The following is a 16,456-nucleotide window of genomic DNA, read 5'->3' as shown; positions in this document are numbered from 1 at the left end:
AGGTTTAACAACACCATGAGCCAGCTGGTTTAAAATATAGATATGCATACGCATATAAATAGAAAATGGTTGTTGTCACATTTTGCTCGACGATTTTACTACGAAAGTATTTTAACCGCTATCATTAAATTAAAAATTTATCAATCTCAACGAATAAGTTACACGTGTTAATTGCGAGAATAAATTTTAATCGTTTCTTTGATCACGAAAAGAGCAAAAAAGTTCAATTGCTTTTCTGAATCGCAAATAACGCATGATCTTCCTGAAGTATAGTGTTATGACTATCTCAGTATGTTTTCAATCGTTTGTGAAACGGCGATTTTTTTTTACAGAAACGACATTCAAACGTCAATTATCGAGAAAACTCTACAGAATACTAGTTCCGAGCACCACATTCGTGTTGTATTAATAATAATAGTAATTGTGAAATTGAAATCAGTCTCGAAATCACGAGAATAAGTTATGGCGTGGAAAATACTTTACACTTGCATTGTGAATAAAGTAACTCCTCCATTTGTTGGATCGAAACATTGTACAAGTTGCTGTCAATTGAAAAAGCATAATCTATAAGCAACATTGGCTTTGAATAAGTAAACTCGTGCCTTTTATTTTCTTCCATGTCTGCTACTTCCTGACGCTATCGCTCCGGTAAAGAGTCGCTGGCAGCAAAACTCGTCATGACATAAATGTACTTGTCTCCGAGTTGCTGCCGCGACTCTAGGTTAATAACTATTTCGAGCGACAATAATCTTCCATCATTTTTTGACATTTTGACGAAGAATCTTCAGCAGTGATAAATCGCCTCACCGAAACCTGACGAGCTTTCCTCTGTCCTCAATATTTATCCGTCGATGCGTTATAAACGTAATAGAAATCGCAGTTTTACGAATGTGAAAGTAGCTCGAATTAGTGTCACCCCAGTAACCACGCGAGACAATATCGTGGATATTTTTTTATCGCGATCATCCTACCCGACACGGAAAATGAACAAACACAGACGGGATGTGCGTGTGTATGGGGCCGGGGAGTAATGTTTACGTGTTCATCGATTTATAATCGTACATAAAGCGACAATTAATACTTGGACATCACCTCCTGCTCCCCGTCCCCTTCCCCCTCCCTCGCCCGATCACTCTTCGGTCAACTCTTCTGCTCTTTTTTCCACTGTTCGTGGAAAAAGCGATTATGGAATGAACGAGCGAATCTAGACACGGAGTCCGAGCCAATATTTATCGCGACTGATTCGTTGAATTCCGTAAAAATGAGCTGCTCTCTTCGCTCCAATTCGAACATATTTTAACGAAACGTTCTGTACTTCGTTTGCCTCGCGTGAATATGCATTTTTCAATGGCGTAATTTCATTTTCCAATCCGGTTAACGGTTACAGTAAATTTCTTCTTTTTCACTCGGAAAGTGTCAAGTACGAATCAAAATAAAATAAAGTTTGGAATGCTGATAAATCATTCGGTAGACGGGACCCAAGAGGAAGCGTTTCGTGAATTTTGGTTAATCGCTTTTTTAAGTTTCTTGGCAAACGCGATCGACCAGGGCTAATTAACATATGTAAAAATGATCCGCGTTATAGACAAGAGTTGAATGAAATCAACCGGATCGTCGTTCGGTGTCGTGTGTGTTCCAATTCGCGACTGTCACTTTTTCCTCTCATCCCAGTGTGCGCACACGAAATCGAAAAAAGGGATAGACGCGCGGCGAGAGCGATCGATTCAACGAAGTTCTTTTTCACCTCGAACGTACAAATTTCTCTTTTCATGAATTTCAAATATTTCAGTGCCGATTGAATCGGTGTAAGTTCGTGTTCCAACGGTTGGTAAATATATATATTTATGTAATGTATCTGTGCATTGGTACACACTTGACTCACTTGATCCTTCTCAACGAAACCAATGAAGGCTGTTCTCTCGATCTCGATCGGTTGACCAACCCTGTCGTAAAGCGCGATCACGAAGTGGAAGAAATTGCTCTTCCTCAGATTGCTCGGTGGCTGCTTCTCAAAATGTGCTTTGCCGATTCCAACTCTGAAACAAAAAATTAATAAAATTCTGTAATTCCTCAGAAACTTTATTGAATTCCGAATCATTATCGTGAAAAGCTTTTTGCCCAAGGCATCCTCGTTATATAGAAAAAACTCTCCACATTTTTAACAATTCCACGATATTCTCGTTTAGGGAATTCGTATATTATTTTTCTATCGTGATTTTTAGTTTGCCTACTGAAAAAGCACTCGCCTGTAACTTTGCGAGGTGGCAAAATTTTCTTTATTTCTTATCGTTAGAAAAAACATTGCTGTTAAGATAGCTGTATAAGAATAATCCAGTTTCCGTCCTAAAAATCTTTCTCTCTCAGGTCTATCCTTATGTACAGATATACGTAAGCCCATCCTTGGCGAGTGTCCAGTTTTAGGGAAGCGGTGGGACACAAGAAAGACAAATGAGGTCAGGAGAGAGGTCTTTCGCTTTCCGTAGGGGTGAGGAAACCGAGCTCAGGTGGACCGCGACGCCTTAAAATCCCATTAAGGGCTCATGTGTAGAGATTAGGACCGCCCGACCGCCTGGCTTTTGTGTGCATGCACTTGGCGTCTTTATGTTACGGTGGTGGTGAATCATTTCTTTCTGCTCAACTATTCGCAGGTAACGACACAATTTTAATTTTCAATCCAACCCCCCTTCGCCCTGAATCGAAACTCCAATGTCAAAACTCGATTTAAAATGATTATTTCTTGAAAAGATAATATTTATTTTTTTAGAAAAAACTCAATATCGACTGCAATCAGAAGGCCCGGATTGAGCATGGATATAAAAAGATATATTTATGTCACCGAAGGCGAGAAACGAAGGAACGCATGTGCAGGAACAAACGTTTCAACAACTTTGAGAAACTGTATCCCCAGTGCCCACGGATATTTCCGGGCCTGTTGGCACAAATAGGTAGAACGAGTGTGCGCGCGCGCATAGGGAAACGCAAGACGGGAGATTCACAGAGATCTCTCGGGACCGGCCATCCCTCAACTTCGAGATCTCCGTACCTTCGTAGTGCTTCCTTCGCTTTGAGGGCGGTTCGTGAATGCAGTTGTTCGGTCTTCCATACAAGAGATCGTATAAGCGTATATATACTTATACGAGAATTCTGGATGGAGGACACGACGTACGGCAGATCGAGAGACACACACGTATAAATATAGGAGTGAGGGAAAAGCTCGGAAGACGCTTCATAACTGAGAAACAATTTGGCGACAATTTTTCAAGCTGTCAAAATAGCATGGGGGTGATCCCAGGGGAGTATTTTGGTCAGTAGCCCGCCGCTACTTTTCCTATCACTGTGTAACACCGACGACTCTTTCCTTTCTATTTTCCACACGGACCTATCTGCCAACTAAGTTATGCTGCAAACCACCGAAGCAATAATATTTCCGGAGCGCAAATATAAATCACGGAGCACTGCAAATTTCACCTTTAGGTAGACACGAAAATATTTTGCTTCTCAAAAATGATGAAAGGCTGCACAACGTGGGTGAGTTGAACTGCAGCTTCGATGCTGTAAAAATCATTTTCAATCTGCAATTGCAATGGAGGCCTCTTGGAAAATCGATATTCTGCAAAATTATTGTTTTTTGAGATAAACATAGCTCGGTAAAAAAGCCTCGAGTAACTGCGAAGTTTTATTCGAAGATTATTTTGACTTGATAAACGAACGATGTACGTTATGAATTCAGCTATTTTTGAAGAGATATTTTTGCAGAGCATCGAATAATATTTCAGTCACGAGATTTACAAAAAGAATCACACTGTTTACATAACTTGAAACCTCTCTTATTATGAATGATCCGTCAAAAATGGGACTCGTTGAGAATAAAATTCATTGACATATGTATCCGCTCGAACGGAGAGCAGTTTATTTTTGAAAATTTTCTCAACTCTTCTCGAATTTGTATCTTTATAAAGTGAAAGAATAAATGAAGCAACTGAAAGCGAAATTTCAATTTTCAACTCTGTTCAAAATAGTGTCTTTAATAACAAATTGATCGATCGAACTACGTGACGATTAGTTAATACCTGTAAAGTTGTATGCTGTACTTTACTTTTTCATTATCTTCTCACATGACTAACTCAAAGTGCATGACTATTTAATGAGTTTGAAGCCGGTATAAAACGAGAGAGCAGGAGAACTTTGATTATGAGAGTTTTCTGCTCTCAGGGGATACGGCATAGGCGGGATTTTGTCACCTCACTTTTACCCGCAATTAAGCCGACACCCTGAATAATTAACCTAGTCCAAACTAACGCACCGACATTAACGCTTTTCCACGGGAATATTGAGAGAAGAATTGCTCGCGATGGGGGAGGGAAGCCCAACGTGTCTCTATTGTAAGGACGAGACTACGTCAAGTTGGAGTGCTGAGACGATCGTACTTTTTCCCCATGACAAAAGCGTACAGTGTAAACGTTAGCAAGCCTCAAATTTCGCCTTTGCCGACCAGGTCGTTCGGCCATTCTCACCGACGTGCGAAAGCCGTTATGTTCTCTCGTTATTTTTAACTCCCCCGAAAAAGCAAAAAGGGACTGCGGTGTTGGATAAACGAGAAAGCTGGCACTCGACGAAGCTGTGAAGCTCCCTCTTCTTCGTGGCTGGAAAGTATGCTCATGAATGTTAAAAATGAATTGTCTCTTATTTGAGACGAATCCCAAGAGCGTTGACCATGCAATGGAGATTGAAAAAAGAGCGGCATATAATACTGCGCTTGAAATGACTTTCATCGGTCCGGCGCATAAGAAAAGCCTGAAAAATCATGTGCAAGGTCTTAATAATCAATCGATTTGTAGTTAATATCGTACAGAGCTGAATGACTATATTTTTGGATTACGAGTACGTAGCATTGACGTTTGTGCATATTTAGCGAATATCGGTCTCTGGAGGATAGCGTCGATGCTTGTACACACATTATAGTTATAACGTATATCGCTTTCAATTCGAGTTCGCGTTTCGAGTACTCGGCCTGAGCGGATGAAGGGAAAGGGAAAGGGTCGAGTACTTTTGCCAGTGACGTTCGGCGGTTAAAAATCCACCGAGCATAGAAATTGCATTATCGTGGGGGCGTGCGGCGACGATAAACCAAAGCCGCAGTCGCGGGAAACACGGGATGCGCGGGGTAACATTGTCTATATATTACGAATATACAAACATATGTACAGATCGAGAAGAGAAAGTTCGAGAGTGCGGGGCGAGAGGGGGCACGAATTTTACGGGGGGGTGAGAGAGAGAGAGGAGCAGTGCTGCTGGTCGCGAAGCTTTCCGAGCGGAAAACTGAATCGACTGCCTCGAAAATGAATAGCGGCAGTTTTGCAGCACATTTGCGAAATAAATGATGGTATCGGCGGTGCGTTTGTCACGCCAACGTAGACCTGGGTGGGATATGCCCATCGCTCGACCAACCCCTCCACGTTGTGTGTTCTCTCGCAACCGCACATGCCTGGCAAGGCTGTGTTGCGGGGGTTGGACGCAAGAAGAGGACAGAATATGCATATACATGCAGCGACAGAGAGACAGAGAGAGAGAGAGAGAGAGCGTGATGGTCGAGGGTCGAACAGGTCTACACATTTGAGAATGAACGGTGTTGCCGGGGCGCGGGGGGTTGTGAGCACAGGGGATGAAACCAGGAGCTCCGTATACGAGAGCAAGCGGTTAAGGGGGAGGGAGCTGAGCGAGGATACCGAAGGGTTGGGGGTGATGTACTGCCCGTGTCGATAATTATCGGTGGCTGATTAACCGGCCGCTGGTTCGCGCCCCATAACTCTCGACGTCCGATTATTTTGCACCGTTTGCCATGCACCAATTCCTATAACGTAACGTGGTTACAGAGTGTACGCTATAGAGTAGCAGTTGCTACAACGAGAGTATGGAATTATGTAGCGCAAGCAGCACACCAAGCACACACAAGATCAGTGTATTGTCGGATAAGCCAAAAAGCGTCTGTATATACCTCGGGGCTGGTACAATCAACCTCGTTTCACAGTGTGTTTGTCCAATCGTAGTTTACCCTCTTTGCCTATTTACTACACGAAAAGTCTGTTGCTGGGTTACGAATTTCTGTGGTAAGAAAAAAACTTGGTACGTCAAGAGATTTTCCTCGTTGTTTCCACACTCGAGTCCATCTGCTCGGGTAAATCGAACGCAACTCTTCAGGAAAATTATTCGAGCGCAATGAGTGCTCCATTTTCCTTCGAATTTAGACTGTCAACTGTTTACGCTATGCTCGAACTCTCACTGGCAGTGGGATCTGTAATTCGGTGAAAATGTCGCACTACACTGAGAACAGATTATTCGAAGCAGAGCATGATGGGATAAAGAGCTACGGTAGGCGCGCAACGCCTGAGCTGTTTTCAAAATCACAAGAACCACGAAATGTCCACGTCCCAATGTCCAGCACCGCTCGGCTCTCTTATACTCGAATATCCGGTTGTTTCGTATACGCGTACGCACCTTTAATTTCGGAGTGTTACGAACAGAAGTTTTTATGGAGAAAAATAGACGAGTTATTCAACGGCGATAGGTTCGAATGCACGGAAGAGCAGGAGCGAGAGACCGAACATGTGGGAAATAAGCTGGAAAAGAGATACGCGTAAAGAGCATACAACAGTGATACGAGAGACGAAACAGCGACTGCGAGTCCAGAAGCGGGGGGCAGGTAGTGGAAGGCTCCAAAGTAGAATTTGGTGTGTACGCACGAGCGAGCGAGAGCAGGCGAGAGAGGCAATTTAGCAGCTCCGAATAATTATAATCACGCGGCCGGAGAGCACTTCCCGCCAATATTCCTCTATTAAGCGGCTATTTTTCGCGTCATTTCGTTCTTCCTCCCATTCGAGAGGCTTTCAGGGCTATCGGACGCTTCTCTCTCTCTCTCTCTCTCTCTCTCTCTCTCTCTCTCTCTCTCTCTCTCTCTCTCTCTCGCAGCGCATCCCCCCATCAACGAACCCGAGCGAACGAACGAAACAACGAACCACCCTGCCTCGCATACGCACCGTATAGTGACCCGTGCGTTGTTACAGTTATCGTTTTCTCCTCGTACTCACATGCTACCATTTTCGGTACTTGGCTATACAATCCAATATTTCGCGTGTATGAGGAACTCACGTTTCACCGCATACTTGTGTCGGTACAACGGACCCGTCACACAAAGATTCACGCGCGCACATCCACACAGGAGCACACTTGTGTTTGCTGTTTCAGTAGGGACCTATGGAGCTCTCCTTCCTCTCGGAGAGCCTCGCCATGCCGAGGTGATAATTACATGCTCGATCCGCGTTTATCGTATAATTTGCCACGTGTACGGTTTTCATAGCCGATAACGATATTCGCCGTCGGATACACGGATGCCCTATCCCGGGACATTTATATATTCACCGATACCTATACGACGATGTTTACATTCATAGGCGAATACGGACGGGCGCGATGCTCTGCTCTCCCTTCAACTCTTTCGCGGTATTTTTGATCTTGCAAGCATTTTCTCCACACGGATAACTCCACAGGGAGAGACTTTTATACGAAAAATTACTATGTTTTTATAGCAACGTCGGACCATATCGATATTACAATAATCATCGATACGGAGTGTGTCAAATAATGCAAAACGTTTGGGGAACCATTAGCACAGTCCACAAAAATGGAGACTGAGCGAATCTTGATTAAAAAGATAGTAAACAATGAAATGATTTGACGAAAATTTAGGTGATAACTTAGCAATCGTTTCTCCGTGCTACACGGAAAATTGTAGTTTCGTATTTTTCTTTTTACCGCACTGAATTTCACTCGATAACATAGCAAACTCATGCGCCCACCAAATTTATGAGGTATTGCGAGTATAAACATGAAAAAATTGACCAGTGGCACATAGTAAAATTTCAAGCAGTCACTTCCCTCATGAGAGAACTTTGTCAAGTAAATCTTTGTCGAAAATAACATTTACTTCTTCTCGGACGGTGCGACTCAACAATACAAAAATTAAAGACATTTCACCAATTTGTCTAGTCCAATTCACCGATTTAAAACATTTTGCCAAGTATAAGAATGTCACAGACCTACATTTTGCCCGTCCTACATAGTTAAATTTGAGAGAACTGCTCCCGGCACCAAAATTACTATGCATTTTCGTGAAATTTGATAGACCAGCGATATAGAGCAGCGCTACTACATAAGATAGCAAATATTTTCATGTAATTATCTCAAATATTCATATAAAAGTCTCTCCGTGCACTCACTCTACTTCCTGTTACACTCGCACGTTTCTCCATCAAGAATTCACACAAAGATGACGAATCGAAGCTAAAATTATTCGGAGAATGGTAAATTTCATGCTTTTTTCCCAGTTCACTGTACTTGGGATAACGTTCCAGTATTGTCGCCTAAAAAATCGCGACACGCAGCGGGCTTCTTCTCTTTATGGCTTCACATCAGTCTAATTCAGTAGGTTAGAAATTTCCTCGAGTATTCACTCATGTGTTAATATGTTTTGGAGCAAATGTTAAAAGCTTCGAGGATATCGATCACTAGAAAATATAATAAACGACATTTACGACGTATAGATATGTGTTCATGGGAATATCGTTAGCGTTCTCTGTATACGGAAAATCCGCGCATCGATGCCATTAGCTTTTTGAAACCATCGGGCATTTTCGTGTGCAGCGTTCGAAGCGAGGCCGTAGGGGCCGACGAGAGAGTCGCCATTTACGCGTTCTGAATTATGCCCGAACGCATGCACACCCCTTTCGTGTATAAACACATGTAAAATACAAGGCTGTTTGATGTATAGACCCGCGCCCACGCACACACACACGCAGGTACGCAGTTGCGAGGGCAGAGCAATCGCGAAAGCGCAGAATTACAATAAATCCGTAGGTAATGCACGAGAGTGTCGGTGTTAGTTATTACGAGAGTTGGTTCAGAAAGCTCGCAAAGGGTGGACCATTATATACCGTGGCAGTTGTAATAACTACGACTGAAGCCGCATAGTGTTTACCAATCTCGCTTTCCGAACCGGGGGTGCGATAATTCGTAAATTCATTATTTATTCACAGCTGATAATGAGCAATGTGTAATACGTTCTGGTTTATATTCCTACGAAATATTGAGAATAAAGTCACCGAACGAGAATTTCTCTCAATTATAAATTCAAATCTAGTCGCTTCTCGTTTGTGAGCACAATACAGGAAAATATTCTGTTTCGTTCGGTGAAAACTTGTCGTTGATAAAGTGTAGCAGCGCACTTTTCTCAAAAGTCTGAAAATTTTTATAAGGTTTATCCAAAAGTTACGTTATATCCGGTTAAGTTAAGAGTTTTATAACGGCCTTGGGGGGAGACGAAGTAAAAGTGGAGAAGCTGAGCTCCGTTGCGCTCTCGCCGAACCACGAACGCGCGAAAGAGTCTCTCACCCGATAACGTTGTGCGGTAGGGTCAGGCAAAATGCCAGCGTCTTTGTCGTTTTCCACAAACACACACACGCGCCTTCTATGCTTTGCTGTTTCTCTCTGAAGCTCTTCCCGTTTGTAGGTTACACTCACTGACGTTCCCTTCAGAAAGAAACTTCACGGTAAAATCTTGGCGACGCTTCTTCGAGTCACTTCAATGTGATAACGCGCGGGAGCTGTCGGAGAACTTAGCAGTTCCGAGATAGGTCGTAAGCGAGATTCTTTCTCCTCGCTTTTATTCAGCGCTCGTTGAGCAAAAAAATTTTCAATGTTTTTTGTTTGCTTTTATTTCAACTCACGGAGTAAACGCTCCGAGAGCTTGCACGATGAAAAAGTTTCTCGGATATTCAATTATCGTGGGTCAAAGTGATATATCGAAGATACCAAGGAGGAATAAAAATTGTACGATATGAATGCTTTGCGCTGAGTTGAATTGACTCTTCCAGCAAATGTAAAATTTTCTGTATTTATGAAAAATAATCATTGATTTTGGCTCTTCCGGAAGAGTGAAATTCTACTGAATCTTCGATGGAAGGAAACGTCGGTGAAAATTAGCCTAAAATAAGGAAAAAAGTCGCCTCCGAAACGGAGCTCGTTGACGAGCCAAGAGCGCTAAAATTCTCAATTACATTAATTCGATTCCGGTTTTGGTTAGTCCCCGGCATGTCGCGATATACCTCGACACGAGGGGTTGGTTAAAGGGAACCGCTATTGGATTAAAGGACCGTGAGCTGGCGCACACACCACCTCTCTCTCGGGTGGTGCGATCGTGGCTTTACCTTCGGCTCGCGCTCGACTCGCTCACCCTGTCTGCCACCCCCGCCAGCCCGTTCGTTCGCTCTCGCCCGTATCTGCACCTTTCGTCGTTTGCACGTCGTACAAATCCGTTAAGCGTGGCTGCAATAAACCGCGGGTTTATTGTTCGCCGGTGTGACTTCATGTGTTAGGTACGTACTTCTGTTCTCATGTATAGATGCATATAGACCGTATACGCTATCCGTTACAGCGTCGTCACTTTTAGCAGGTTCTATCGCTCGATGAAAATGGAGCATGAGAATGAAGTCTCGTAACCCAGTTTCAGGCTTTTCTGTGATTTTTCAATCTTAAATATTGGCAATCTCGAGTTTTAATACTATAACTGGTGACTGATTAGCATCTTTGTGAGTACCAATTCCCACGACTTATCTATAATAATGTATTTTTAAGCTGAGAAATGTGGAACAGCCTAATGGCAGGAATTTCAACACTGACGTATATTTAAAAACCATGTTTATTCTTTGGCCACGTGTATACAGTTTTCGGAATAAACATTTAAAAGTTTACCACCAAAATACGGTCGTTGTGACTCATATTAGAAGTTTCTTACGAATTTTCATATCTGCTCAAAATCTTCGGTCAATGTCTCATGCATTTTTGTCAGAAGACTTCATCGCGTCGGGCTGCCTCGTATCTACTCTCAAGAGACGTAATATTTTGCGTCCGTCGGCGATAAACGGTCCAAGATCGTTGAGGCCTAACAGCGCATCTATTCGGTCTCCTATGCTAAGGAGGAATAAAGGAACTTGTGTATATACTCACGATGCATTGTCAGCTAGCGTTGGCTGAGGCCAAGCACGGGGCACCGGTTCCTCCTTGAGTATTTGTCGCATGTCCTGGGGCGCAAAAACTAGGGGTGCTCGTGGATGATGATGAGGCGGGGGCGGAGGTGGTGCGACGCTCGCACCATACAACTTTCTGCCCCAGTGTCCCTCGAGCTCGACGGGGCTGCCCCCACCTCCGGTGGCACCGGTTCCACCGCCGGCACCAAGTCCCAGCCATGGTGACCCCCCAGCACCCACGATAGTGGAGCTGGGCAGGAGACCGCTCCACTCGTCGGAACGCGTGGTGAGGCCGTAAGAACCCTCCTGGGGCAACAGGCTTCGTCCTTCGTGCCGCTGCTGCCACCAGCAAACTGAATCCCGCAAGTAGTCTCCCACTATTATTTTAAAACTACCAATCTAAGTGGACTCGCGGCGGACACGCTTCAAGTGACATCTGATGAATATTATCGACGCGACACTACCACCCACTTGTCTCTGATTTCGTATTAGTAACGCGAGCTCACTATTCCGTAGCTGCCGACACCTGGCGGTCGTGACACGTTGCCTCCACCTTCAAGGTCGGTCATCTATCGACTTCCTCGTGAACGTTCCTCTATGAGCCACATGCAGTTGCGCTTATTCTTCGATAGCACTGTGATTCTTCTAAAGTCGAACTACGAAGATTTTAATAACGCAGACACAAAGTTTTTCCAAGCGCCTCTTTTGCGTTTACCGATGTAACTATTGCCGGAAAGTCTGCTTCTCCGTTTCCTCTGGTATAATAAAACTGATAAACAGGACTGTTTATTCCAATCACACGATTCACTGGCCGTACAATACCTTGACGGTCCTCGAACACTGATAAATTTTCACAATCACCCTCCTCGTCGTATCACTCACGCACTGCTCCAAGAAAATCCCTTACACGCGGTCCCTGTCATGGAAGCTCCTCAAACCATGACTGTGGAGAAGTCGCTGGTGGATCTGGCGGGAAATATTGCCACGATTCCAGTCGGCTGCCATGAGACGAGACTCGTTTCTGCGTTCGAGCTTGCACTGGAAGATCCGAGGAAAGCACGTCGCTGGTTGGGTGCTTCCTCGACAGCTCGTCGAAGATTGTTAAGCCGAGACTCCGAAGGCGACTCTACAAAAGGGCCACTCGAGTGTCGTTAGTTTCGTATTCGATACAAACGAGCGAAGTAATCTCCTCGTTGCTCTACGATCGTCTTCGTCTTCGTAGCAAAGTGCCGATGTAACACTCAACGTTGTGTCTGTCGACGTTTACAACGAGGATGAAGCAGTAGTTGGGAGAGTGATTTCTGGTGGTGAGGAGGCGAGGTCCTGCCAAGTCCCCAGCCGCGCGTTGCTTCCCGTTACGGCGCCGCTTGTCGAATGTGTCACGGCCAGCCAGAACGGCGTGCACGGGAGTCCCACGGGGTCGGGAATCTGCACAATGGGCGGCACCAAAACCTTGTCCGCGCATTATCCGAGTCCTGCGATGCGACGAACCGGTCACGTCCTCCGCCCAATCGACCAATAGAAATCCTCCGGTTCAACCAATGGCGTGAGTGGGCTGTGCAACGTCGTACGCCCACACCGGACGTCAGGGACGGTGGCGCCCGAACGGCAACATTACGAGACTTTCATTACGGCGACAGCCGCTCGAGCGGTAGGACGCTTTGCGTCGATGCTCCACGAAAATCATCGCGATTTTTGCAATTAGTTGACGGATTAATAATGTCGAAAATTCACATTTTCTGGAAGGTTGTTTGTCGACGTTTTAAAGCCCAATTAATTATAAATTTGACATTTATTATTGCATGGATGCATGTATATGGTCGGGCGGGGCATACATAAATTGGGTGCATCATTCGATTATTGTATCAACTTCAAAATTTCGCGAGTAACGATTTTTAGTAATATTGACCCTGTATTGTTACAATTCCCTGGATAATTTATCTTCACCATCAAACGGTTGATTCGTTTGCTCTTCTCTTAGGGTTGTAAACTCGTTTGGTAAAACAACACATAGAGTTTGAGAAAGTCTCATATTTTTACTGAAGTTCCGACCTTTTATTTATTTCGTGATCCACGAGGAATGGACTGAACCCTCACAGAACATTCCCTTAAGTCATATTTTTTCGCGAGATGATAATTTCTCATGGAAACGCACATTGGAAGCCGCTATCGTCGCGTCAGCATTTTTCATATTTTTCAAGACCCAATGGAGCCTTGATTAAATTCATTATTGTATGCAAGTCGGATTACGTTCATGGAATTGGTTCTTTTTTGAGGAATAAACATTTTCAGTTGCTCTTACACAATGAAGAGCCTTTCCCGGTGATTTTCCTTGTTAGATTTTGTACTTTTACTCGTTCAAGTACAAGTATCGAATCATACAAAAATAATGTAGAATTCACAAAAAAATATCGACAAGCACATCTGTCGTATTAGCGGAGTTCGGATCTCCCGTCAATCCTATAAGGAATGCAACTTGTCTGCGATTCGTAGATCCACTGTTTAGCACAGGGTCGAAGATATGAGTTTTTCACAGCGTTCTGGGCTCAATGCAATTTTTTTACACTATGATTACTCGGACTAGTGAGATGCGTCAACGAGCTACACGAGTCGTCGAGCTTCATGAGCCTCCTTGTCCTTTACTGCGATTTACGACTGGTAGGTGTGTCACGTATCGCCAAAGAAACACCTTACTCTTCGTACCGACCAGCACCTAGTCTACCTCACTTTTTTCCTGGTGTAATCAGCTACCAGGAACTCGCTTGATCTCTCCCTCAGGACGACAGCCCAGAGACTACGAGCAGTGCGAACTTTTCCAGATTTCCTTCACGAGATCATTATGATTTTTGATCGTGCCGTTTTTTTATAACGAATATTACGTCGCTGCTCCCCTGGTTCTGTTTTAAGATATTTTCCTATGGAGCAAAGTTGATACACTGTGGAAGCTGCTTCGTATTTCGGAAGTTTGGATGGAAATAGGTATCAGAAAAACTGTTTGGAAAACAACTTACTCGGGGTCGGACAAAAGTATTTACGATTCCGTGGTTCCAAGATTTCTGGAATACAATAAATCCAACACTGTTCGAGTTTTTTTTTTTTAAATTGATACTCCAACACGCACGAATTGGAAAAAATGAAAAACTGCGGAAAATTTCTGTCAAAATTATGATTTCGAAATGAGCGATTACAATATGTCGGTGTCTCATTGGCTGGTTGAGTGGAAATTTGAAATAAATCGACAATGAATCATTTTTTAGCGACGGTACCAGAATTAAGTCGAAAGGATTTTTACTATTTACTCCAACAAAAGCATCCTCCCTGGAGTTATTTTTCATGGAACCTCAAAAAACTTCGTAACTACTTTTTGAACACGTCCACCTAAGGAATTCTCGACGTCTCCATATAACTTTAAAAAAAGCGATCTTCATGCTCTACGGAGACTGACACAGTACCAACAACCGAGAAATTGGTCACGGATGGTCTTTCTTTCTGCTGCGCTGATGCCGAAATGGTCGGGGTAGCATCTCAATAAAAATGCTAAAAGCTCACGAACTTGAGGCGGGAGTGAGACTAATAAATCTCACGGGTGACTCCGCGGACCCGAAAAAGTAATTATAGAATTTGTTTGAATAAATTTATGGTGTGGTGGCGGGGTTGAAGCTCGAAATCGGAACTTCGGGACGAGAGAAAAAGAAACGGTGATCAGGGTCTCTCAACTCCGTTAACGAGGCAGCTCTACAAAGGAGCATAAAATCTTACTTCGAATTCCCCCAGTCACTGAAGTAACGGAGAGAACCCCTGATGGACGGAAAGGTGGTCGTGCTCGGAGCCTATCAAGTAGAGATAATGCGTTCTGTGCCGGGTAATTTGACCCTTCTTTCTTTACTTCTTATCCAAATCAAGTAAATCTACCGGAGAGAATAGTACGAAGATAAGAATATTCTTTGTAGGTTCGATCAATTCACAAAGAAAAAAATCGTGAAAACATTCTTTGTTCCGCAGACCAAACTCATGACTGCATTAACGATATTTATTTTCATTTTGAAAAAATTTTCAAAATTCCAGTGAAAGAGGTTCGTCAAAATATTCTACAAATAAATGAATTTTAGCAGATTCACGCAATAATGATTTCGTCATCTATTGATGACACCACGACCTCTCAATGTTTGCGAAGTTTCCGAATCTTTCATCACTCCCGTGCTAAACCGGTTGCATCTCCTTTTTTTTGTTTTGTTTCATGAATTGTAATATTTATCTTCAGGCTCCGAGCCATGGCATACCTTTGAGTTTTTCTATCCCCTCATTCGGCTGGAGAGTCCTGTGATTCATGGACTCTCTGGACTACCCAACGTCCCGTAACATTGTAGCCTTATGGCAGAGAAAAGCGTTTTGTGCCAGGGGTAGGAACGAAAGCCATTCAGAAGGACGACGACGAGCAGCGAAAAGAGGTCCTGCCACTCAGTGTCAAGACCGTTGTACAAATGGCATACATTTGCTGTGGAATAACAAGACGGTATTGTGAGTATTGATATTCGTCGAGAGAGAAAATATTTTGGAAAGAATGTTAAAGAGACGAGAGAAAGATATTTTGGTACCGAGGGTATTTCATCCACGTTTACTTATCCGGAATTGCGAACAGAAGGTGCTCGCTGCTCAAATGCTTTATCAGCTTGGTAAACGTTCATTAAACATTTGATCAATCCAACGTGAATTGAACACGGTGCCCCGAATGCTAAAGCGCTTCGGCGTTAAATGTCCCAATGATGTCAAATGAACATCGTAACCCAGTTGACGACCGAAATCCAATTACGACTGAAGGGGATCGGTGAGCGCTTCTCAATGTGTTGTACACTGGACTAAGCACGGCGCGCCTGGTAATCAGACAACGGTATCCCGTGACATGCTGGTGCTACTGTACTTCGGTGCTGAATCAAACATAGCTTTTAAGCCTATTACCGTGGGGAACCGCACCATAATATTCGGATTTCGTGGCATTTCTATTTGTACTGTTGCCAGAGCAGCGTAGGCACTGCCTCCATATGTCAATTTAAAGACCCTCACTTTCCGGTACAATTGTCGACGCCCATTTATTCCTCCAAGAAAATTGTTTGTATATGAAGTTTGAAGGGCTTGCACTAATTGTTTTATCGGAATGAATGTTGTGCCCAATGGAGCTGAGGTATCGATTATGTCGTTGATTTTTCTTATCTTGTGGACCTGTTTTTTCAATTGAATCCGTTCACTCCTATTCGAAAAATTTTCGTCTTCATTAATCTTCCATGGTTTGAACAGGAGAATTTTCTGACAAGTCGAAAGGCCTCACTTCGAGATATTTTCAGATGCGACTTTTCTGTCTAAAAAAAGAAAATTTATTCATC

General features: G+C 43.6%; 1 protein-coding gene across 6 annotated transcripts in view; it reads right to left on the bottom strand.

The window, feature by feature from the left end:
• kn (EBF transcription factor knot) overlaps positions 1 to 12,403 on the bottom strand; it is a 96,570-nt gene extending 84,167 nt beyond the window's left edge. For 4 of the 6 annotated variants that reach the window (XR_006260005.1, XR_006260006.1, XM_043412058.1 and 1 more), the window contains exons 1-2: positions 11,059 to 12,403; positions 1,874 to 2,036 (exon numbers count right to left, since the gene is read on the bottom strand). Coding sequence is in view for 3 of the 6 variants with exons in the window: in XM_043412058.1 (XP_043267993.1) it covers positions 1,874 to 2,036; positions 11,059 to 11,129 (234 nt within the window). In the remaining 3 variants the exon portion in view is untranslated. The remainder of the gene's footprint in view (positions 1 to 1,873; positions 2,037 to 11,058) is intronic. The other 2 variants (XR_006260007.1, XM_043412059.1) reach the window with 1 other exon arrangement.
• Between the last annotated feature and the right edge of the window lie 4,053 nt (positions 12,404 to 16,456).

Source organism: Venturia canescens, chromosome 2, assembly GCF_019457755.1.
Source record: "Venturia canescens isolate UGA chromosome 2, ASM1945775v1, whole genome shotgun sequence".
NCBI classification, from domain to species: Eukaryota; Metazoa; Arthropoda; class Insecta; order Hymenoptera; family Ichneumonidae; genus Venturia; species Venturia canescens.
Note: the sequence above shows the minus strand (reverse complement) of the source record. Positions and strands in the feature narration are given on the sequence as shown.